The sequence below is a fragment of the Lygodium microphyllum genome, chromosome 17, assembly GCF_053477565.2.
Source record: "Lygodium microphyllum isolate KBCC chromosome 17, Lygodium_microphyllum_v1.1.10, whole genome shotgun sequence".
NCBI classification, from domain to species: domain Eukaryota; kingdom Viridiplantae; phylum Streptophyta; class Polypodiopsida; order Schizaeales; family Lygodiaceae; genus Lygodium; species Lygodium microphyllum.
The window spans coordinates 132,552,848-132,578,495 of NC_141151.1; the positions used below are offsets into that span (position 1 = coordinate 132,552,848).

At 41.5% G+C, this 25,648-nt stretch overlaps 1 protein-coding gene across 1 annotated transcript in view; it reads left to right on the top strand.

The window, feature by feature from the left end:
- Positions 1-25,648, top strand: part of LOC148022370 (DNA gyrase subunit B, chloroplastic/mitochondrial-like) — a 96,572-nt gene that overhangs the window by 39,459 nt on the left and 31,465 nt on the right. The window contains exons 6-9 of the mRNA XM_087697993.1: positions 17,483-17,584; positions 17,662-17,812; positions 24,033-24,109; positions 25,012-25,122. Of these exons, the coding sequence (XP_087554119.1) occupies positions 17,483-17,584; positions 17,662-17,812; positions 24,033-24,109; positions 25,012-25,122 (441 nt within the window). The remainder of the gene's footprint in view (positions 1-17,482; positions 17,585-17,661; positions 17,813-24,032; positions 24,110-25,011; positions 25,123-25,648) is intronic.

Genomic DNA, 25,648 nt, shown 5'->3' on the forward strand with positions numbered 1-25,648 from the left:
GCAGGAGACGTTTATTGGCCATCTATATGGCTCCATGTGCTTCCCTCAACCCAGAAAACAAAATAAGTAAACTAGATCTGCTGCCCCTGAAACCAGCCTTCCTTCTTGGAATGGGTGGTGATAACCTGATTTAAGAGTTAATTACAACAATAAATAAATGCACATAAAATGAAATACACACTTTACCATAACATTCTTGGACAGTATACTCCCTGTTGGCCCCAAAACTGGCACCCCTTGCGGTATTTCTTTAGCTTTCATTCAATTGGAAGGAGTACAACTTGAGATTCTTCAATCTCCTCTTGCTAACCAATTGCTCTTGTTGTCATAAATGACCAGCAAGCCTTTTGGGTCATTTGCCCCTTGATTCACCCAGGACTTCTTTTCCAATTTGACCCTTGGCTGGCCAAATGCTGCCCCAAATCAATTCGGGATGGGCTGGCTCCTGAAATCCCTTGAGCCTTCAATCTTTGGCACGGATCCCAAGGTGGTTGCTAAACCCTAATTTCTGCTGTAAATTAGGGTTTACTGTAGAGATTACAGATCAACCCACCAAAAATGGCTGAGATCTCCTCCGAATGGCTAAGAATTGCTGAGAATGGCTGAACATAGGCTAAAGGAGATGAGAGAATGCTGTAGAGAGAGAAAATTCTGAGATTTGTCACGAAGAACTGATCAAAATCAGTTGCTGCCCTGTTGTACCAGCCCCAAATAGATGCACCAACAACAATAGGAGCATCAGAGATTGCGATCTTCAGGAGAAAGTGCATCAGCAGCAATTGCCAGCTTCCCAAGGTCAAGAATATGCAATCTCCATCACCAAAATGGTCTCCAATGGCTGGCAAATGGCCCCAAAAGCTGGCAGTAACAGTCCAACACCTCTTTCCAACAGCTCCAAAATGAAAAAACGAGATTTCCCTCTCCCTTCAGCTCGATTTATCCTTTTCCCCACTTGCATGGGAAAGTTTTGCCAAGTGGCAGCTTTCTTAATCAAATTTCAGCAATTTTCAGTCATTTAATTAATTTTTAAAAGTAATTAATTCTGAAAATTAATTCAGCCCTTAATCTATACCCAAAAAATTGACCTTGCCCATCCAAAATTAATTGGCTAGGCCATTTGTAACTCAAAGTGATCCCATGCATTAATTGACTCTTGGACAAGCATTAATCCATTAATTAATGCCTAGTTCCTAGTGTCACCACTGACACTTAATGGCCAATTAATAGTCCTAGGGGCAAACTGACACCAAAATTTACCTAGAATCTAACAAGTGTAACTTGTTACAACTTTTGCCTTTGACACCTATCTTTTTCACAGGGTCCTTCAGCCTTGAACTATGAAAAAGTAGCTTGCACCTTACATGTGCAACACATGTGCATCTCACATGTGCAACACATGTGCACCTCACATGTGCAACACATGTGCATCTTTTAATTGCACATTTGATTAATCTTTTAATCAAATGTCAGTTAAACATAAGCAAAGCATCAAATTCTCATGTCCTTGTGACAGCCCCTGTAACTGTATGAGTACTACTAACAATTTTCTAGCCTCAAGAAGATGCTGTCCTTCTTATTTCTGGTAAGCCTATCTTTATGCTTTTATGCTGGAATAAATACCCATGCTCTGGTCTAAGGGCATAGTGTTAAGGATTGACATGAATGGAGAGTCACTAAGGGTTCCCAGGCTAGGGGTTGCCTCGCCCTCTGGCTTGGAAAGTGTTGGACATACAACTCTACTCTCCACTTGTATAGTTGTCATTGTGCTCAAGTACAAGGTGGACCTCGGGTCGCCTAGACTGATCAAAGTCCAAACATTTCAGTAGTGGAGTGTGGACATCGGCAGCTAGGAAAGACCCCAGACGACTACCAAACGTTATTGACTATATTTAGCGGTCGATACGTCACATCCCTTAAAAATAATATAGTTTAAGATGTGGGCCTTTTGGATTGTCCAATAGGAAGGCTAGATGCTGATATCCATGGAGGGTAAATATTCTCTCTCCAAATCTTGGGTTTTTTGTTAAAGAAAGGGATAGTGAGGGGTTTAAAAAAGAGAGAATGAATAGTACAAAAAATTTGAGTTTCTCTCACCTCGTATTTCCTCCTCTTTTTTTGGATAATTTTTAATTGTCATTGTCTCTTAGTGGAGTAGACTACGGAGCAGAGGAAGAGTAAGGAGTTGAATAGCCTTTGTCTCTCGAAGGAGTGGACTAATTAGAGGATGGTATCCAACAATCATTGTTTCTCAATGGAGCAAACTGGAGAACCATGGTAGTGTACAGGTGAGTGGGAGCGACTGAGAGAGAGTACGATCTGATTTGGGTGTACCAACAATGTGTTGGTACACAAAGAATAAAATGTATTTATACTTGGGGCACGTAAGGGTGCATTTACATGTACAACTAAATAATACATGTGTACAATACATGGAGGTGAATAAAGGACCTTCAGATCCCAATAACCTCTCACTTAAAGGTCTGAAGTGAACCTTTGATCAACTCCCACTAGTCGTATGCAATGCTCATGCTGAGCCTTGTTTAGACTTTTAGTGAGAACATCTACAGGGTTGTCCTGTGTTTTGATCTTGATCAATGTGATTAGACCATCTTCCAGAATCTGTATGATAAAGTGATATCGCACATCTATATGCTTTGTGCGTGAATGATACATGGCATTCTTAGTCAGATACACAGCACTCTGGCTATCACATCCCAACACTGGAGTACTCATAGACATGCTGAGATCCTTTGCAAGTTTGCTCAACCATATAGCTTCCTTAGAAGCTTCAACAGCTGATATGTGTTCAGCTTCAGTAGTACTCAGTGCTACAATGTTCTGCGACCTGGAGCACCAAGAAACGGCTCCACCAGCAACTGTAAAGACATACCCGCTAGTGGATTTGCGAGTGTCCAAGTCACCTACCATGTCTGCATCACAATAACCTTGCAGACTAAGTGCACCCTGCCCATAGCAAATACACTTTCTTGTGTATCCTTTAGATATCGAAGAATACACTTGACAGCCTACCAATGTGTTTTGCCAAGATTTGACATAAACCTGCTGACAACTCCCATTGCATGAGCAATGTTTGGATGAGTAGTGATCATAGCATACATAAGAGAGCCACAAGCTAATGCATAAGGGACTCCTTTCATAGCATTGGCTTCCATGTCATCTTGTGGGCTATTAGCTTTACTAAGCTTAAGATGTAGAGGTAAGGGCACCTCAAGAGGCTTAGCTTCAGCCATGTTAAATCTGTCCTGTACCTTTTCAATATACTTCTCTTGAGATAAGAATAACAATTTCTGCGTTCTATCCTTGCAAATCCTCATGCCCAATATATGCTTTGCGTTCCCCAAATCTTTCATGGAGAAACTTGATTTCAGTTGATCTTTGAGAGCATCCAAGCTAGTCTTTCTTTTCCCAGCTAGCAACATATCATCCACATACAAAATAACTATGATGGGGTTGCCATCTATATCCTTTTTCATGTACAAACAATGATCTGCATGGCTGCGTGTAAACCCATGAGAGAGCGTAAAAGTGTCAAACTTTTTGTACCACTGCTGTGGTGCTTGCTTCAGCCCATACAAGCTGTGTTTTAGTTTACACACCAATTGCTCTTTTCCAAGAACTACAAAGCCCTCGGGCTGTTTCATGTAGATTTTCTCATCAATGTCACCATGCAGAAAAGCTGTTTTCACATCCATTTGATATAGCTCTAAATCCAATACAGTAGTAAGAGCAAAAAGCACACGTAGAGTGGTCATTTTCACAACAAGTGAGAACTCTTGGAAGTCAATCCCTTCCTTCTATGCATACCCTTTGGCAACCAGTCTTGCCTTGTACTTGGGTTTCCCATCAATTGTCTTTACTTTGTAAACCCATTTGTCTAGAAGAGGCTTTCTTCCTTTGGGCAATGACACAAGATCCCAAGTATCATTAGCATACATAGATTTAATCTCTTCTTGCATAGCTAGCTCCCACTTACACGACTTGGCCTCTTTATATGTAAGAGGCTCACCCTCATTTGTAAGCATCACATAGTGCAAAGAGGGGTGATACTTATGTGGCTGTCTTCTTAAGCATGTAGACTTGCGTACCCAATGATCTACATTCTCAGAAATCGGGTCTACATCTAGAGGTATGTCGTTTTCAGCATTTATTGGCTGCTATAAGCCATTTTCAGCATGCTGTTCATGCTGTATAACACCTTCATTTTCATTTCCAGCACTTGCATTTTCATAATCGGCATGTCTATCTCGCTGTCCACGACCTCCTCGTGCTTCTATTTGCTGTCTATCATCATCTGGCTAAAAAATAATCGGCTGATCATCAGTTTCAGCCTGTGGTACAACATCAAAAGGCTCATCATTTGAAGCAATAGGTGGCTGCAAATTCTGAAATTTGACATTTTTCATGTCTTCATTAGAGGCTAAAGTACCTTTCAGCAACTTTGCCTCGTTAAGCACAACATTACGATTGCGAATAATCTTCTTGGACTGTGGTAACCACACTCTATAGCCAAATTCACCCTCATCACCATAGCCCATGAAAATGCCTTTGGTGGATTTCGGGTCAAGTTTACTCCTTAGCTCATCTCTAACATGCACAAAAGCATCACAACTGAATATTCGTAAATGGTCATATGAGGCCGATTTGCCATACCAAACCTCCTAAGGGGTGGCATTATTTAAGGACCTGTTTGGAGAGCGGTTGCAGATGTGAACCATGGTTTTAAGTGTCTCTCCCCAAAATTCATGAAGGAGATTAGCAGTGGACAGCGTGCACCGCACTCTTTCACATAAAGTCCTATTGTATCTTTCAGCCACCCCATTTGAAGAAGGGCTGTAAGGAGATGTAAGCTCCCTCTTGAATCCATGCAAGTCACAATAGGACTTAAACTCAATGGATGTGAACTCACCCCAATTATCAGTTCTCAAGCATTTAAGCTTTCTATTTGTTTGATCGATCACAAATGCATGAAAAGTTTTAAAAACAACAAATACTTCACTTTTCTTTTTCAACAGATAAACCCTAATCTTTCTGGAACAATTATCAATAAAAGAGACAAAATATGTGGCATCACCTAACGATTTCACGGGCATACTATATATATTAGAATTCACTAAGTCCAAGACATTCGACTTACGGGAGACACTATAGTAAAATGAATTTTTCATTTGCTTTCCAAACTGATAGTCATTACAAAAATCAAGTTTAGAGCCTTTTCCATCAACCTTCTTCAAAGAGGTAAGGACATCAAGTCCTTTCTGGCTCATATGGTTTAATCTCTTGTGCCACAACTCCAAATGACAGCCAATTTCAGCAATTGTAAGAAATTTGCCATTCAAAGCTTTATAGTAGTGCAGACAATACAAAGTGCCCTTCTTGGTTCCTTTTGCAATCGGCATGGAACCCTTTTTCAATTGTGACAAACCACATCCAAAGAGTGTAGTGTAACCATGCAAGTCAAGTTGACCAACAGATTGTAAACTCTTTTTGATGCCAGACACATATCTGACATCTTTCAACACAAGCTCTTGCCCATTATCGAAAGGCAAGTGTACAGTGTCAATCCCATCAATGTTGCAAGCATGGTTATTTCCAAGGTATACTTTTTTATAATTACCTGCATTGAACATAACAAAACACTCTAAACAAGGAGTTACATGGAAAGAGACACCAAAGTCTACAATCCAAGTTTGAGTGACACCATCATCAACTGACAAAAGTGCATCAATCACATGAGCCTTGGTACTCTACATATCATGCATGTGACATACAAGGGCATCATAATCTAGTGCACATAGAACATCAGTCTCTGCATGTGAGAGCTCCTCTATGACTACACTGGAGGCTACATTGGCCTTTTCCTTGCCTTTGGCTGCCTCAGATACATTTGTTTTGTCCTCAGATGTATCGTCCTCTTTCTTCTTTCTGTCTCCTGCATTCTTCTTTCTCTCTTGTTCCTTCTTGTAGTACTTGCAATCAGGCTTCTTGTGACCCTTCCGACCACAGTGATAGCAAGTTACATCACTCTTTTCCTTTTCTTTGCTCTTGCTTTTGTTTCTCTGTCCAACATTTGCATTTTTCTTTTCAGCTCTGCCTCTTACATTATAAGCTGAGTTATTGCCTTCTCCACTAGACATACGTCTAATTTGTTCATTCAAGATTGAACCCCTCACACCATCATATGAGAGATTGGGGTTATTGCTGAGAGAAACCACCAAGGTCTCCCAAGAATCAGGCAGTGTCATAATAAAAAAGATCGCTCTCAACTTATCATCAAAATCCAAATCTGCATCCTTGAGCTGATTAAAAATGCCAGTAAATGCACTCAAGTGCTCAGTTGCAGGCTTGGACTAATCCAATCGCATATTCACCAACTTGTGCATTAAATGCACCTGATTAACAGGTGTGGTGATCTCATAGGTAGTTTTCAACTTCTTCCATATTGCATAATCAGTATCCAAGCCCTTAATGTCTATCAAAATGTCATTAGTGACACCTATCTTTATATACGCCACAGCCTTTTTGTTGACTCTGGCCGAATTTGCATCAGACATTTGTGTGGTTTTATCTTCTTGCAAAGCATCTTCACAATCCTTTAAGAATAGTTTGCCTTGCATATGGTATTTCCAAAGGTCAAAGCCTTGACCATCAAATTGTTTGATTTCCATCAAACTCTTAATGTTGGAACTGGAAGAAGTTGCAACCGTTTTTATCACAAGCACAAGTGTAAATGCACTGAACTGCAAGAGCACAAGTTGAACCAGCGAATGCATTGCTGTTCTTGCCCAACCAAAAATAAACCTCTGCTATTGTTACATAAACCAGCCACCACACGAGCAAATGTTGCGGAAATTTACCAAAATCTGCACAAAATCCCAAATTTCCAGGTCCAACAGTGCGTAAATGTCAGCCAATCTGGCCCACATGAGCAAATTTTCATCAATACATGAAAAGCCCCAATTTTTCCGGGTCCAATGTCAGGAAATTTTACTCGAATGAGCGAAATTCCAACAAATTCGGCAAAATGCCGAATTTAACTGAGGTCAATATGCACAATGTCTGCAATTTTTGACACAAATGTTACTGTCAAGCATAAACAACTCCAAATCTGGGAAAAGCCCCTAAATGTTCAGGCTCAAATTTACATAAGTTTGAAACCTGTGCTTCCATGTGCGAACCCCCGTCAGAGTAAGGAGATAAGTGAGATTATAAGAATTTTTGATTAAAAAAAATGACCAGGGCGGATCCGTTGACCCGTTGACTTGTCACGTCACCTGTCCGTTGGCGTCGACCTGTAACGCGATGCGTGTGCCTGCTCGCTCGCTGTTGGACCCCGTTGCCCACGTGCATTGGCGCGCTCCTTGTTGGACCCCATTGCTCAATCGTGAGCAATATCCCACGTCTCCTGTTCTTTGTTGGATCTGATGCTGGTCGTCAGCTAGTCGTAGCTTACGCATGGGCCTGCTCGTTGGACGTCAGCCACACGCAGCTTCCTTCGTTGCGTGCAATCCTGTCGTTGGACCTGGCATGGTTGTTAGTCGTCAGGTTTGTCGAACGTCTGCCTGGTTGCGAGTACCATTCACTCCCCGTTGGTCCTAGTCTTATGACTAATGCCTCTGGTCTCGGAAAGCGCTTACAACCTTTGCTCTGATACCTGTTGTTGAGAATGTGCTGTAGCGGGAGGAGTGTACATGTGAGTTGGAGCGGCTGAGGGAGAGTACGAACCGATTTGGGTGTATCAACAATGTGTTGGTACACAAAGAATAAAATGTATTTATACTTAGGGCACGTAAGGGTGCATTCACATGTACAACTAAATAATATACGTGTACAATACACGGAGGTGAATAAAGGACCTTTACATCCCAACAATAGGTTGTCATTGTGGAAGCCATTGGACCTGAAAATAGGGGGGGAAACCTCTATTGTGCATTGAGGTGGTCTCCAGGAGGTCGCTGCGCTTGATGATCCTCCTTTTGCTCGTAAGGACTTAGTGCACATCAGATGTGTCTTATTGCCTTGAGCGTAATACTTTGATAGCCAATGTAGAAGAAGCTTGTGGGGACTAGAAGGGAGATATGGCATAAATAGTGCTTGATGGTAGACGTGTGTGCTCTAGTGGTATGGGGAGAAAAGGTTGAAGTTGACAATCTTCAATTGTATGATCGTTCTTGCTGCAGTAGGAGCACCCAATAGACTTTCCATCTGTCAAGGGAGAAGGCATTGTACTAGTGTGTCAACCTAGAAAAGAGAGGGTGGGAGGGAGAAGAAGAAAAGGGTATCTCACGATGATGCAACAACAATAAGGGGGACAATTAGAAGATGATGCCGAACCTGCAACCTATCTTTGCCTTCTCTGATATAGAAGATCTTTACAACTCTTTGAGCACCTCCGGATATGATACTATGCGAAGAAATGGTGGTTGTGAAAACAAACTAGAGAAACAATAGGGTTTGCGGGGGGAAACATAGTGTGTACAATAAATACTAAGAGAGAAGAGAAACTCAAAAAACATAGAAGAAGATAATGAAACATTAAATCATGGTAAGTGAACAAAGCTGATACAGTGGAGCTGAAGCTGTGAAGATAATTGCTTTGTCTTGCTTGAATGAGGCGACAACACTTGGATGAAGCTTGCACTGTAGAGGGAGTGAAACATAGTCCTTCGATAGTGGGATGTTGAACATGTATGCTTAAGGTGAAGGAGAGCTGTTGAGGGAGTGGAACACAGTCCTTTGATGCCACTGGAGTCAAGGAAGAAGATCACCAGCTATGAATGTGTACTATGAAAGATGAGGATCAACAAGATGGCTTTCTAGATGAGGGAATCCAGCCCTTGATGGAGGAAGAACTACAAAAACATAGGTATCTTAGGTAATAGGTGCTTGTCAGAGCCGATGCTGATGCTAGCGAGGTGGCAGGCTGCGAAACATAGCTTGTTGATACCAAGTGGAGAGCACTGTCTCTAGGTACAAAGAGGTGATTTGGCAGCATAAACACATGCTTTTGTTGACGCCAAATGAAGATGATGGTCACCAAGTGGAGAAAGAGAATTTGCAACCAAAAACTTAGGTAGGATTTAAAGTAAAATGGTTGGTAGGCGGAGGAAGAGAATTTGAAGGCCAAAACGTAGCTTGAAAGGTGAAGGAGACATGGCACTTGGTATAGGGAGAGATGAAGGCCATGAATTGCATTATCCTTCGTGTTGGGTGTGAGCAACAATGCATAGAAAGAGAGTGACTGAATGTTGGAAGGAATGAATATGGGACGGGGTTGAGTCAATGCCATATATATAGGCATAGACTATCTAGAGTGTCGCCCGCTGAAGTCTTCTGGGTGGTGCCCTCACTCTCTTACAAGACATCAGAAATCCTTTTTTGGTGTTGTAAACAGAAACCAAAAATAGAAGTGGAGGAGGGAATTAGTACTGAATGACTTGGTTTCTAAATAGTGTCTCATTAGGAACTACACTTGGTTAAAAGCAAATGAGAGTTCAGTTGAGGCAAAGGTGGCTTGGGATGTTATCATTCAACCCATACTTAGAGGTGTTTTGGGTTCTATTGACCCAAGCAAGGAACCTTGGAAGAAGCTAGTGCTATGGAGGTAACAGTCTATCACTTCCACTCTTGGATGAGCAGAGCAGCTTCGCATTCACATAATAGGTGATTAGGACAATCATGGGGATATGAAATTTTGAGATGCTCTAATCGTGTCGATAATATTTGATTAAGGTATTAATCAAATGTGCAAGGTTGTTTAGCCCTTAGCCATCTCTCAAGTTATCTTAGCATTTTCTAGTAGTTTGAGCCATGAGAAGAAGAGATTTCATTCAATCTATGCTATAAACTCTAAAATTTTAGCAGAAATTATGGTTTTGACAGCCACTTCGGGATGCGTGCTCAACACTGAGGGTCTAGTACTTCAATTCCTGTAGTTGAAATTGAGGAATTTTAGGGAGATTCAATACGCCAGCCAGCCAATATTAGATTTGGGGCTGAATTTGTCTTTCAAGGAGTAGAGTGAAGGCCAATCCTTGAGCGAACCAAGGGGAAACTCGTTTGGAGGCTTGTTGATCAGTTTTGATTGCAAGAGGCACTTGGATTAGCGTAGGAGATTAGCGGATCTTAGTTGTACTTCTTCCATTTGCAATATAAGATAAAGAAATACTGCAAGGAATTTCAATTATGGGGCCAACACGGTGTCAGGGAAAATGCAATGGATAATCTTGGACAAGACATAGATCATCGTGACAAGTTAAGAATGAGAGAATTAGACAAGAGGTCGGTCCTTCTAGGTCTCTTGAAGCTGATGACCAGCAAGAGAAAGAGGAATTTGATAACCAGTTTAAAGATCAGCTAACGACAACAATTGAAATGTTTATGTAATTGGTAGATGATCCTTAGTTTATGTGCTTTTTTAACCCTCAAAGGAGGGCAAAAAAGGCAAGAAGAGAAAATAATCTCTAAGATGTTCAAGACAGCAAGATGCATCGAAGGAAGAGTCAATACAACAGCATGATGTTCCAAATGTGGACAATGAGCGTGAGCAGCTAGTGGGGCAATTGATGTATAGCAAGGCCAAATTGGAAGTGCCAATCCAATGCTTTTTTGGACAGCAAGGAATGCATGTAAAAAATAATAGGTATGCTTTTATACCATGTCAAAATAAGTGACAATGCAGAGAGATAGTAGGATTTGCGGGGAGTAACACAGTGTGTACAACAAACATAGTGAGAGAAGAGAAACTCAGAAACACAAGAAGAATATGGTGATGATACACTGAATCATGGTATGAGAAGAAAAACTGATATAAGGGAGCCGAAGCTTAGAAGATAATTGCATTGTCTTGTCTGAATTAGGTGGTAACACCTATGGAAAATCTACACAGTGAAAAGAGCAAAACACAATCCTCTAGGCAATGGGCTATCAAAGGAATCACTGGAAGGTGAAAGACAATTGTCAAGGAAGCGGACCATTCTCCTTTGATGCTGTCAGAGATGTGGAAGATGATCACTAGTTGTGGAGGGAGCGAACCGCAGTCCTCTGATGCCGGGGAGTAACATGAGCGGCAAAATGCAAATCTGAGTGTTGGAGTTGGCAAACCTAGAGAGAGCCGCCCAGATATTGATGCCAGGTGGATAATGATGATGCCACATGATGGAGGATGAGCTGAGTTGCAAAAACGTAGATCCCAAGAGCCTCTATGATAGACGAGTGATGTGAGGTGATTCACAGGTCCACTAGCAGCCCTTGTGATAGAGGAGTGATGCCAGGTGATAAACGAGAAGCAAAAACACAGATCCCAGCAGGTCTTGTGATAAAATCACTAACGCTTGGTGATGTAGACTATCGCCAGAGGCTAGGTTGTTGATGCCAAGCTGGAGATGATGACACCAAGCAAGGAGAAGGCCTCCACATTGAAAAACGCAGGTGAAGTTGGAGCCTGATGGAGAAGGGTGTTGACACCAAGCAAATGATGGTGATGCCACGTGAAAGATGCTTCAAATGCAACGCCTGATGTTGAAGCAAGGTGCCTGAAGTAGAAGAAGAAGGATGAAGGCTGCCATGAGCCACGAGCCACGAGCCACGAGCCACGAGCCACGAGCCACGAGCTACGAACCGCAATGTCCTTCTGAAGGGGTGTAAGGGCAATGGAAGGGGCTAGTGAGAGAAGTAAAAGGTACATGATGACGGAGGAAGAGGGGTGAAGAATGGATGAAGAGTGGTGGGGTGTGGTAGAAGTATGAATGAAGTGATTGCCTAATTATTGGCATAAGTTGTCTAGGGTAGCGCACCGTTGTGTGGATATCCACTGAAAAAGTGGCCAAAATGTGGACACTAGCTCTTTTTGGGGCTCTCAATGTGAAACCCTAAATGAAATGTATGAGACAAAGTATTTTGGAATGTGACTACTTGATTTGTTCTTCCAAGTGTCCAAGGTGTCAAAAGCCACGAAAGGACATGCTTTCATTTGACTATTTACCTATTAAGAACCAGCTACAACTTTTAGTAAAAAGTCAAAGCTTCATGGCTTTTTACAAATGTGGCGTCACAAAGATAGATAGCTTGGACAAGCTGCTTCTATGCATCTAAATTCATCCTGTGAATTTGGGATGGATCAAAATGTCACGAGGTTCAAGACTTTTGGAATCCAAATGAAGAAGTGGTTTCTCAACACCTCCTCTTAGGCCCAAAAGGCAATGAAGAAAGAGGAGCGAAGAGAGATACGATAAAGAAGAGGAGGATCCTGAAGATCCAAGATTTCCACTTGAAAGGTAATTTGTAATAAGGAACAATAGATGGGATGAACTGTAGAATCTAATTGCACCTTGGGAGAGAAGCTACTAGCTTCATAATTCCATGCTGGAAGGGATTTGAAAGTCTCGTCACCAAGTTGCAGCTAAACCTCCAAGGCCTCGATCTCGGGCGTCTCTGAAGATCTTGGGTATCAATAGGAGAAATGACTGTTTGAAGATAGCCATCACAATAGAGTAACTGGTGGGTGATGAACTTCATGATGAGGACATGCCCCCTCTTAAGGGTGGTGGGGGAGGGGTCCCCTTTGAAGCCAAAGAAAAAGTAGGAGCCTCCTTGGAGGGCAAAAAAAGTACATCCCGCTCTCAATCCCTCTCAGGGAGAGAGAAGGAATCGAAAAACTCATGGATCATGCACTCCGAATCATTTAATGACGAAGGAAGTGATAACGGTCATCTCGAAGAAGGTATCTGGGGTATCAAAGATATCGGCTTGGTATCAAAGATATCGGCTTGAAGGAGTGGACTATAGAATTGCGGGTTGTCGAGGTGGCATTCCTAAAACCCTAGAAGAAGTAGAAGCAACCTTCGTATTGCATTGCGGCAGTCGCGAGGAGGCCGTGGTACGAGTCAATCCTCATGTGGCTTGAAAGGCCTTAACGTGCATCCGATGTGTGTTATTGCCTTGAGCATAAAAATTTGAAAGCCAGTGCAGATAAACTCTGTGGCCCGGAAGGGAGAGGTTGCACAAGCAGTGCTTGGGGGTAGACACAGATACTCCTGCGGGGTAGGGAGCAAAGATCCATGTCGGCAAGCATCGGTGGGGGTTTCGGTGATGCTAGAAGAGGAGCACCTAGTGGTCTGTTCATCTTCTTGTGGAGAAGTCATAGCACGGAGTGTCAACCCCTAAAAGGGTGGGTGGGAGAGAAAATGTGTCTTATTACCTTGAGTATAAAAATTTGAAAGCCGGTGTAGATAAACTCTGTGGCGCGAAAGGGAGAGGTTGCACAACCAGTGCCTGGGGGTAGACGTATATACTCCAGCGGAGTAGGGAGTAAAGGTCCATGTCGGCAAGCATCAGTGGAGGTTTCGGTGATGCTAGAAGAGAAGCACCTAGTGGTCTGTCCATCTTCTTGCGGAGAAGTCATAGTACCAGAGTGTCAACCCGCAAAAGGGTGGGTGGTTGGGAGAGAAAGAAAAGGGTATCTCTATCTCCTTGTGATGCAACAGAAATGAAGTGGGAAATTAATAGATGATGCCGAACTGGCAACCTGTCTTTGCCTTCTCCGATGAACATGGTCTTTAGTTGATACATGTCAAAAATATAAAGTATGCTATGATATTATGTCAAAATAAGCGATAGTGCAGAGAGAGAGAGTAGGGTTTGCAGGGAGTAACTTAGAGTGTGTATGGCATACACCGAGAGAGAGGAGAAACTTAGAAATACAAGAGGAACACGGTGATGATGCACTGAATCATGTGATGAAAAGAAAAGCTAATACAGTGGAGCCGAAGCTCAGAAGGTAACTGCACTATCTTATTCGAATTAGGCGGTAGCAGTTATGGGAAATTTGCATAGTGCAAGGAGCAAAATGTAGGACCTGGGCAGCAAAACGTAAATCCCAGAGTGTTGGACTTGTCAAACACAGGGGGAGTAGCTTAGATATTGATGCCAGGTGGATAATGATGACACTAGATGATGGAGGATGAGCCAGGCTGCAAAAACGCAGGTCCTAGCAGCCTTTGTGATAGACGAGTGATGCTAGGTGATGGAGGAGAAGTTAGGCTGCAAAAACGTAGGTCCTAGCATTCCCTATGATAGACGAGTGATGAAATCATTGATGCTTGGTGATGTAGATTGTCGCTAAAGGCTAGGATGTTGATGCCAAGCTAGAGATGTTGACACCAAGCAAGAAGAAGGCCTCCACATTGAAAAACGCAGGCGAAGGTGGAGCTGGATGGAGAAGGGTGTTGACGTCAAGCAAATGATGGTGACATCAGATGGAAGATGCTCCAAATGCAAGGCTTGATACTAGAATAGGGCGCTTGAAGCAGAAGAGAAAGGGTGAAGGTAGCCACAAGCCATGAACCGCAATGTCCTCATGAAGGGGTGTGAGGGCAATGGAAGGGGTTGGGGAGAGAAGTGAAGGGTGTTTGATGACAGAGGAAGAGGGGTAAAGAATGATTGAAGAGTGGTGGGGTGTGGTAGAAGTATGAATGAAGTGACTACCTATTTATAGGCATAGCTTGTGTAGGGTGGTAGGTGCTCTTTTTTTCATAAAATTTAGAAAACTAGAAAGACTAATAACTAATTTTCTAGTACTTCTTGATTTGTTGAGCATTGAATATACCCTTTAAATTTTGAGCAATAAAACCATATTCATCTTGATCCACTTAATTTTATTGATGTTCATGATCGTGAAGCTCTGTATGATGGCATTCAAATTATATTGAAGAAGATTGATTTGTTATTGCAAGGAAATTTTCAAAAGAGGCGATTCCATATGCTATAGTGGGTTAAGGACCACATACAGGGATGTATGCCACTACTCCTTAGGGTATGTAGCAACCAATGTATGGTGTGCAAGGCCCAATGTATTCAGATAGGGTTGGTATTATCCATAACTCCATGTATAACAATGTTGGCATGGTGTTGGGGCACAAAGTGGTAAGTTTGGCAATGCATATATGCAGCCCACTGTGTTTGGGACTCATGGGATTAATATTGGTCATGCAAATGCTCTGTATAGTATTGGCCATGAGAAAAAAATGTAGCTAAATAATGCATGCAATGTATGGAAAAATATATATTGGTATGATTGGTAGTATGCAAATTCCCATATACAGTCACATTGCAATGGTCCAAAGTATGTAAACAAGAATGTTTCTAATGCTTCTGGTGCTCCTAGCATGTTAGGTACACATGAGGGGCTAGTCAAATGGATGCAATGTTGTAGATGAGTTAAGTTGGAATTGCAGTAGTGTGAAAGTATAAGCATTGCAATGCTTATGGGGAAGAAAGGTCTACAACCTAGTGGAGGTTTGAGGTAAGTAAAGTTAGAGGTAAAGTTTCCATATGCTTCTTGGTGAAGCTTTAGCATTGTTTCACCAATAGATGCAAAGTGGATGAAAGAGGATGACTTGGCTGATCATCCTTAGTTGTTGTAGCTTTACCTAGATGCTTTTTAGTTACAATCGACTTCAGTTCGGGCTCAGTCAAGTTCAGTTCGGAGTATTGCTTGATGCTCAAGGCGGAGGTAGCACTCCCAATCCGCCAGTTGTGGATAGCTCTCGTGTGTAGTGGATTTCGGATGTATTCAGCATGAGATGTAGAGATAGGAAATTTTAGGATCTTAGAGGTGTTGGAGTTATGGTTGAGACGGACAATAGACGCACACACCTCGCAGATGTGGGTCGGTGTCTTCTCTAAGGGGGCATCCTATTGGCGACGATTCTGGCTAGCAAAGGCAAGGTCTTCCCTTTCAAAGTCGAGGGTGGTGCTTGCTCTTGAGAGAGAACGTGAATCAAAGTTTTCAATCTGCTCTCCTTTGAGGATTAGAGTCATGACACATTATGATAGGTAATAGTACCTAGCAGACCCAACCTCTTACTTGATGGAGGGATGGAGACACTAAACATACGAGTGGAGGCCCTTAGAGAGGTTACAGTGTGGCCAATGATAGTGAGTTTGCAGAGATCCATACTTCGATAGAGGCAAGGATGTGCCTTCTTTGGATACACCACAAAGTTAGAGAGAAGGATTCAGATGAGCAGGATGAAAACAGAGCCAACAATCACCAAGGATAAGGTATCTTTGTCTTTCTTGACGGATTTGTTAAGGAGATTAGAGGGTAGCTTTAGACCTAGAAAGATCTCTTTCTTCCTACGATTGATGATTGATCATGCACAGGAGTCTGGTAGTTGGCACATGACTTTGTTATGGCCAGATTATTGAGCATGTGCTGGATGTGGAGAGAGAGAGGAGACTCAGATGCATTGTTTATGGCGTTGTTCCGGAGTCCAGGAGGTTTAGAGAAGAGACCTTAGGTTTGGTCTTTCATGGCACAATTGAACTGATGATAGTGACTTGGGGTAGTAGCTTGGGTCACAGACAAAGGCCTAACTTGTGGATATGAGGATGTTCAAGGAAACCACTATTTTCTCATTGTTGCTCAACATTCAAGCAGGATGCCGACTTCTAAATTACTCTTGGACTCAATGGACTTATGGGCATGGCCATAGATGGGAGATGATCTGCTATAGCATCATTGCTTGGTTGATTTAAATTTTGGACTATGAAATGTAGCCACACCATTGACCTTCAGGATGTCTCCACTGTAGACTGTAGAGATTCTTTCGAGAATTGAGGTAGAGATGTTTCATACTCTATGCGGGAGTGACTACATGGCGTCTCCAAGAAGATGAGGAGGAAAGATGCTTTTGTTGAGACATGGGACTTGGGTATCTCGTTTCATTTAGTGCCTCATGTGATCTTGCACAGCCCACCAGATTGGTTGTTCACTCAGCCATTGTGCGTATGTGTATACTTAGCAGTCCTTCTAAGACATTTTGCACTTTGTTTCTTATATCAGGGTTTTTTCAAAGTGTTATAAACAGGATCTTCTTTTCTTGGAAAAACTAATCCATGGGAATGGTTGATCATAGTTTTTGGGACATTGTGCAGGTTCTGTATAGAAATGTTTGATCGAGGAAAGTTAGGAAGTTTGAATTCATTTCCTGGTTCAGTAAGAAGATTTTGCCTCTGAAGTTGCATGGATTTTACGTTGAATGTTAGCAGAGAGATATGAAATCAATGTTATGGATTTTATGTCAAATGTTGGCAGGGAGATATGAAATCAATGTTGAACAATATCACTTGAGAAACAAGGGAAAAATGAGACACACATGAAAGATTGTCACTTCAGCAGATATAAGAAGATGACAACAAGTATGGATATCTTTAGGGTTAGTAAACAAAGTAGCAGGCCTGTAAAACAGGGAATGAGAAAGCAACATCTCCTAGAGTTTTACTTAAGGAAATAGTTTTTTGATGCTTTATCTGTTTGTGGTGGCTGGATCCTGATGATTAAGACATCTGTTGTAACTGAGTGCTCCATACTTTCAGGCTTGCCTTTTGACAGTGGCTTTATAATCATGTTGTGACATTTGTTTAAGCAATTGAGACTTGAGATATGTCTGTTATATGCAAGGTTCTCCATGCTGGGGGTAAATTCGGAGGTGACAGCAGTGGATACAATGTGTCTGGTGGTCTGCATGGTGTTGGTGTGTCAGTTGTCAATGCTCTTTCTGAGGTCAGCACTGAGAGAATATTTTTGCCTTTTTTCAGAAAACATGATTTTCTCTATTAACTTTGTCTAAATGTGATTAGAGGTTGGAGGTAAAAGTATGGAGAAATGGGTGGGAGTATTTCCAGGCTTTTCAAAGGGGGAAGCCAGTCTGTGCACTTTCCCGCAATCAACTTCCTATTAGTAAAAGAGAACGCACTGGAACCAGTGTTAAATTCTGGCCAGACAAGGAAGGTCTGATGTTTCAGATGCTGAATTTTATGTTAGTTTCTAATTAAAACTTGTCAGTATATGTGTGCACACTGTTTAATGCATTTAGTTTTATGTAAGCTTGGATGTTTGTGCTCGCCTGTGCAATCACTGTTTCTGTAATGTAGCAGATATGATTTGAACACTTTTCTCTCTTGAAAGGACACTAGCATATACATGTTGCCCCTGTAGATTTTGTATTCTTTTGTGGACTGAAGGTACCTCTTGACCATATAGTGAAGGATGAAAAATTAATATGCTTATCCTGTTTAAACTATTTAGCTGTGGCAAATTGGATTGACTGGTACAAGTGGATTATATAATGAAAAACTGAATGGAGAGGCCCTTTGGTGGAAGCAGCACAAATACCACTACTGTAGGGTTTGCAAGTAAACAAGGACTAAAAAATTGACTCAAGAGCAGTCAGCCGGACAGGCTGTCCTGAGATCTGTAAGGTTGGATCCAGTAATATCATGGTTGATTTCATTTTTTGTGCAAGCCACAAAACAAAAAAGACAGCAGTTTGTTGCTTCTGCCAATGCTGATGCGGAAAGCTTGATTGGAGTGTTCCATTCAAGCCATGGATGCTTTAGTAAGTATTATTAACTGGCATGGCACCTATTTGAGGTGTCGAATTCTCTTACTACAGCTGTTGCGGAAGATCAAACTTAAGTGGTGTCATCACATATATCCATGTTGCCGGCACACAATGATTATGCAGGCATTATTCAGATGCCATAGACCATAAATTTGGACATAGTACTTTCTTGGAAGGATCAAAGTAGCATCATTTATGATGCCTTGTAGATCTATCTATGCATAGTAACATGGAATGGCTATTTTCTAGCTATCTGTCCCAGTTTCATCTGGTCCCCGTACCATCCCAGTCCCATCTGGTCCCTGTACCATCCCAGTCCCATCCCCATGTTAGAGTCCCCCTGGCAAATCTTGTCTCCATTCCTGTTCCCATTATTGTTTCATTCCATTCTCCAAAACCTGTTCCATGTCACTATGCATTTAGGACTTGTGTCTTGTCCACTTTAAAGCTAATTCCATCAGGAGCATGAATGACAGAGCCCATGACTCTTGGAAAGCATGGACACCATTAAAAATGAACAGATAGCAGGATTTTAGAGTTGCTAGACAATAGAACATGGCTTAGGAGACGTGCTTAATGACAAGGATGTCTGTTGCTTATTTGGCGTATACAAGAGGGTCCCCACGTTAGTGGAGAGTCAACAAATGGTAATATGTGTTACATAGCTTAGGCTTACCTCTGTTCTTGATCGTCCCCCTTTACAAAGTATGGATCATGAGCCACATGAGCAAAGTGGCCCATGATACTTAGCTTTTCCTAATATCTCACCTTGGAGTAACACAAATCATCTTGTTGCCTCCGCATCTGTCTACCTAGTCTAGTGTTGTAGTAGAACTTAGGAGTGAGGTCTGGGGTGTAGCCCAGTGGTTTGGAGCTCTGTTTATGAGCATGAGCGTGTGATTTCATTTCCAGCCTCCAACAATGGATTGACCTTATCTAAAATACTCTTGTATTAACAAGAACTTAGGAGATGATTGAAAGACCCAGGTGGCTAGCCACCTCCACTCTACTGATCCTACTCAAGGTTTCCAAAAGCATGAGCCTCGTACTCTTGCAACTCCTCCTTGATCAGTAAGGGTTGGTTTGGCAAGTCTTCCTCATAACTGTACTGGTGTGATCTTCTTGCAACTCACCACCTTTCTTACTTAGTACAAAAAGGGCCAATGTGCCTGAGAGGACTGGAACACCTCAACTGAGGTGGAAAACTGCACAATCTAGCACCCATCTATGTCATACGCATACTAATTAGGTGTGACGAGTGCATTTTGTCAGGACTACAATGCTATATGTGTGCAATGTGTTGTGAACAAGTCCCAAGTTTCAAAAATCAAATTGTGTATACAATATGTCGTATTGAAGAAAATCAAAGCTCAAAGATACTAATTGTCTTTTAAGGCACACTACACTGGCAGGCTGGACATCAAGTTTGTTGCAGAAACCGACAAATCAGAAGGCTTTGTTTTTGTGCAGGCTATTCTGGTACAGCTGTGTTTGATGTCATGGCAACAGCATGAATGCTGGAGCAGTTAAGGCAGCCACTGTGTTGCAGCAGTGAGCCGCTGGAGCTGCTGGTGCTAAAGTAGTGGTGTCATGGGGATTGATGGGGATGAAGAATGACATGACTTTTGGTTTGGTTTGATAGAACCCTTTGGGACATTTGTCCTACTGAAACTTCTCAAGTTTGGTTTTGGTTGATTCTAATGTGAAGTCCTTTTGGGGCTGTATGAGTGTTGAATAGATTGGCTATATCCTTTCTTGTTCCATGAAAGATAAATCAATCACATGGAGGAGATTTGTAGTGATTGTTGCACAAGTAGACAATTATTAACTTGGAGAATATGGCTGCCATCTTTCTGTCCAATCTTCCTTCTTTGAGGTCAGGAGATTGTTTGCAGAGGATGGCTATTCTCAAAGGTTGCCAAGGGTGTATTAGATGTGACTACTGAAGCTTCTTGGCTATTGCTTGGGACAGGGTTTTTCATGATCACATAGAAATCCATTCCCATTTTGTTGCCTTCTAATTCCACTTTCAGTATTGTCCAACTTATTAAATTAATTTTCAAAATGCTAATTCTGAAAATTGATATAATAATTATTGTAGTGCTCAAAAAATTAATTCCACCAACTAATAATTAAATTGGCTAGGTCAATTTGTCTTTCAAGTATCCGTGAGCAAGTAGCATTAATTAATTAGATAATGCCTAGTCTCTAATATCGCCATTGACACCGGGTACAACCTAGTATTTGTTAGAAATGACTTTTTACAACTTTTGCCTTTGGCACCAATTGCATCCTCGAGGTCCTTGGCTTGTTACCATGAAATAACTGCCATGTGCATCACATGTGCTCAACAACCTTGTACATTTGATTAATATCTTAATCAAATGTTATCGGCAAGATTAGAGCATCTCAAAAATTTTACGTCCTCATGACATAGACCATTACTAGGATTCAAAGGCTAGGCCCATTTTAATTGGTAAGGCAACTAGGGGCTTGGATAAGTGCTTGTAGGAGACAAATTCTTATTTCAAAGAGAAGGTCTAGAGTAAGAACCATGGTCTCCTGGGCACAGAGGGTTGCTAGAGCTTCATTAGCACCACTTCAAAGAGGAGAGGCAGCTGGGTTGTAGATGGATGGCCGAGAGGATGCATGTTGCCAAAGCATAGAGAGATGCTATGAAGGAGGTTAGATAAGAATAATATGTGAGTGCAAAGGTACGACATCTTTCCTAGTCAAATTAAAGTCTTGTAGTACTTACTTTACTTGGGTGTGCTTTTGGACAGTCTGGACTATCCGGAAATAGTTTCAGATGACTGCAGTTATTTTCAAAGTTTTCTGCACCAATGTCTTTCTGAAAGTGTTGTCTCTAAATGACTGGGAGGACCTCAATATGATCTTTTTAATGTGTGTTTTTGAACTTTTTGGGCCACATTCTTTTGTAATGATCAATCATTTGTATGTTGATTGTTAATAAAATATTCTTTGGCAAGAAATGGGCATTTGTATGTCCTGTTATTTCATACTCTGATCATTTGACCCTAGTGGCAGTTTGTGTGGCTTGGAGTTACCAAATGGGCAGCAGTTTTCAGCACCTAATTTATACCCAGGAAAGAGCAACAAGATCTCCCGTTTTCATGCATGCATTGGAGATTTTCAGTCTGATAGTAGGTTTAAACGTCAAATTTTATAACTGAAAGCTGCTTGTTAGGACAAAATGGTAATGACATTGCCTGGTTTGATTTGGTGAAATTACTCCCAAGGGGTTTGGTATTTGGGTATCCTGTTGGCTGGAATCTCACATTTCTGCAAATGTTCTGTGGTCCTTGTCTACTGTCCAATTTCCGGTCCTTGTGAATTGCCCCACTCCCCCACATAGAGCTTGTCTAGCCACTTCAGGAGAATGCCGCCTAACCGCTTGTACCCCCACGAGAAGTCTAGTGAGGCAATGCATTTGCATAAAAGTGGGACTCCCTCTAGACATCACGAGCTCCTTCTGCAAAGATCAAAGGCTTTGAGGCCTCTTGGCCATCATTTGCTATTCGGTGTAAGTCCATGCCTCTGCACTGCTGATCCTTGAAGGTCTCCAAGTTGTTGAAATATCCTTGAAGAACTCAACGGCCCACCTCAGGCAATCTGTTTATGTCTGATTTCAATTTGCTCAATCCATCATAATGGCCTATGTTCAGTTTTTTCTTCTGTTCACCATTTGAAGCAGACATTGCTAAAATAGCCATTGATATTCAATAGAGGACTAGAACTCACAAATAGGAGCACACATTGATGGCTTTCACCAAAGTGGGTTTTCCCAAAATGCAGGGTGGATTGAACATTCTGAACATTTTTTCCCACTAGAGAAAAGTTCTGAACATTGATTACCATGCATTGCAGGAAAATCTACGTTACCTATTAGAGGTTGTGCACTTTAAACAACCTTGGTCTATTATGTTGGTGCAGTGTGCATGGACTGCAAATGTCATCATCTGTCTTTGGCCATTGGAAAATCACTTGTTTGGAAAGCTGTTTTCAGCTACTTTGAGTAATACCTGGTTGTCTGTTTTCTACAAAGCATACAAGATGTGGTTGATGACCAAGGTTTTATTCTTTGCTTCGTGGCTTCTTCTGCTAGGTATGGTGTGGGCATGCATTATGGGTTGATGTCTCAAAATCAAAGAGGTTTTGATGCTGCTTCATCTTATTCCTCCTATATATCATCAACATGGGCTGGTGAATTGGTGTTTGCAGTATGCTTTGCCCACTGCTAGGCTATTGCCTCTTCCGAGAATGTCTCGTAAGGTAGTTTATTGCCATATCATCTCTGTAAGCATGGATTTAGCAGCTTTGGACATAATGTCAAATCATGGAAGTGGTGAACGAAAAATATATGGCATTTAAGGAAAAAAACAAGCTTCCTCTCAAAAGAGTGCTTTTATGGAGATGTCTGGGTGGTGCTTTGCATCTGGGCAGTTCTTTGCCAGGCATTGGAAGTTGGATTTGTGCATGTTGTCAGGTGCCTTGGGAAACCGTTCCACTTATTATCTAGGGCTGCCTTGCTGTGCAGAGCTTGCTACACCAACTCTCAGCTGATTGAGAGCTTGATTTCCCTCATGTCAGGGAAGAACTTTGGGTAGTTGGGAATGTATTGAAATCTCACAATCATACTGTCGTCGGAGATCATTCCATTTACACTTACACCATTTCCTGGAGATCACTGCAACAGATGTTATATGACTGTCTTTCTCTTCATGCGATGGACCAACAACAATGTTTTGCCCTTTTCATAGTGTTTGTGATATGTGTTACACTGAACATAACACCTCTTGAACATTGGTATAACTTATGACATCGGTTCACAGAATACAAAGTTGGGTGTGCATGTGACCTCAATGTTGGAGATGCTGTTATTCTACTGACACTGTTCCTCATCTTCATTGGCATTGTCTGTTTACTAGAGATTTTCTGGATTGACTTTCATGACAATCGCATGCTAGAGTTCCTGCACAACAATTCAGGAAGCTTTTTTTGGCTGTTTGGTAGAATACTGCCTCGGCCCTCGGCTTTCAAGACATCCAGTTTTTTCAACTAGGTCAGACTTTGGGAGTTGTGGACGATTTGCCTCAAAGGAATCACACATTCTTGGGCATTTAATCGTTTCAAATCTATAGCTACATTTGCTGGTAGTTGCAGCAATCTTTATGTGACTGTTGCCATGCAGATGATTTTTCACTGTGCCCACAGTTTTTAAATTTTCAAAAAGATTATTATCAAATCTTTTTCCCTGCACATATATGAGGTAATGGACAGTACCTTCACAAAAAAGTATACACCTTGTTTCTCCTTGAAAGGAGCTATAATTCTCTTTCAGATGCACATTTTGAAGCGTGCATGATGTTGTTCATTGTTTAACACACAATTATATTTTAGCAGCACATTAGCTCTTGCAATTCCATTTATTTAAATGTGTCCATTTGCAAAGGTCAATATGACAAATTGTGCAACAGACATTTGATTGCTTCCAAAGAGCAGTTTAAAGTGTTGCGTGTAACTCTTGGTAAATCAATCTATGTGCTATTAATGGATTACCTAAACTGTTGTTTCTCATTTTTGCAGTGTTTGTAACGACAACAACATTTGATTACCAAATTATAGCTGGGCGTATACGGGAACTAGCATTTCTAAACCCTGAGGTGAGCTCCATCCTTTGTACTTGCATGCTTTGGAATCAAGAGATTTTAGGTAGGCATACTAGAGCTTTTCATGTCCAGACTATATTTGCTGGGTTGAATAAGAGTTGGATGATGGTACAAAGGAAGATGAATTTCTCCAGGATTCCCTATGTTTATTGTCATTGTCATTCAAGAGAACAAAGATAGTATTGGATACATTGAAAAATGATGAAAAACATATTGATGTGGACACACGTATGAGCAATGGAAAATGCAATGTGTCTTGCTGGGATGCACTGACTGAATGGCTTACATACCGGTTACAGTTTGGCCTGCTGTTGGCCCTGGCATATATGGTTGGGCTTAGGCCACCTATACTATTGTTTTCTATGCTGATTGCATTGGCATAGTTTGCCTAAAGAGGTGCTATAGTTGTGAGAAAACTGGCTTTATGGTATTGAGGAAAAATAGGGCCTTGGGAGCTAAGTGGATTGAGCAAGTGCACTGCTATTTGATGAACTTTGGTAAGGCAATTGACTCTAGCTGCAGGGTGATGCACCTAACTGCTAAGCAGGACGTCCTGAAACCCCTTTTGGCCATTTGTAATTTTGCCTCTGCATCAGATGAAGAATTAGGAGATAGGGATTCCAGCTACATTTGTAAGGCTTTCATTGTTGACTTGTTACTGAGGGCATTGTTACATTAGCAAAACTCTATTGATCTTGCAAGGTGGTCAAGTACCTGCAGGCTGTGTGTCAGAAGGTAAGTTACTTGCTTTAATATGCATTAAATGTTAGTCAAAGCCATTTACTCCCCACGATTTCATGAAGTGAGTTCTAGAAGGCTTTATTGTTCGATATGTCTATGTTAATCTTTTCATTTCTTGTATGAACGTAATTGTGATCTGCTTACTTTGAGTGCAGGTTACTATCTGCTTGAAACAAGAGGATGAAAATTTAGAGAAGGTTCGGAAAAATGAGTATCATTATCCGGGTGGCCTGGTCGAATACGTGCGGTGGCTAAATACAGACAAAGTTAGTTTTTAAGTGATGCCTAGAAAGTGTTATGCTTGCAATCTGTCTTGAAAATCTGAATTGTAGTCTGTTGAATAAGGATGAACATTGCATGAATAGACTGCATATGGCCAGCCATCAAGTGTCCTAGAATGGAAGTGGTTGTAGGATGAGAGAGTCTTATGTCCGTAGTAATGCCTATGTTCATTCTTATGAAGATATTGACTGTAATTGTCTTCTCTTGTGTATGATTAGTTTACCTTTGACACAAAATATCATATGGTTCCTATGTTTCAAAAGCTGTACAAACGTGCATAAGATGCAAGGTGATCCAAGCCCCTGCAGTGGGCTAGCCTCAGGCTGGATGGAGGGCTTGCCTGGGATCTTACAATGGATGGTTAGGGTGATTTTTTTCTGGTGGTTGTGTTCTTAAGATCATATTTGAATGGGGAATTGAAATGGTACTGCATCTTGAGGGTTAACAAGTTAACTGGTGAATCCATTTAGCAAGAACCTGTGATTGTCGTATCTTTTTTGATAACTAAAG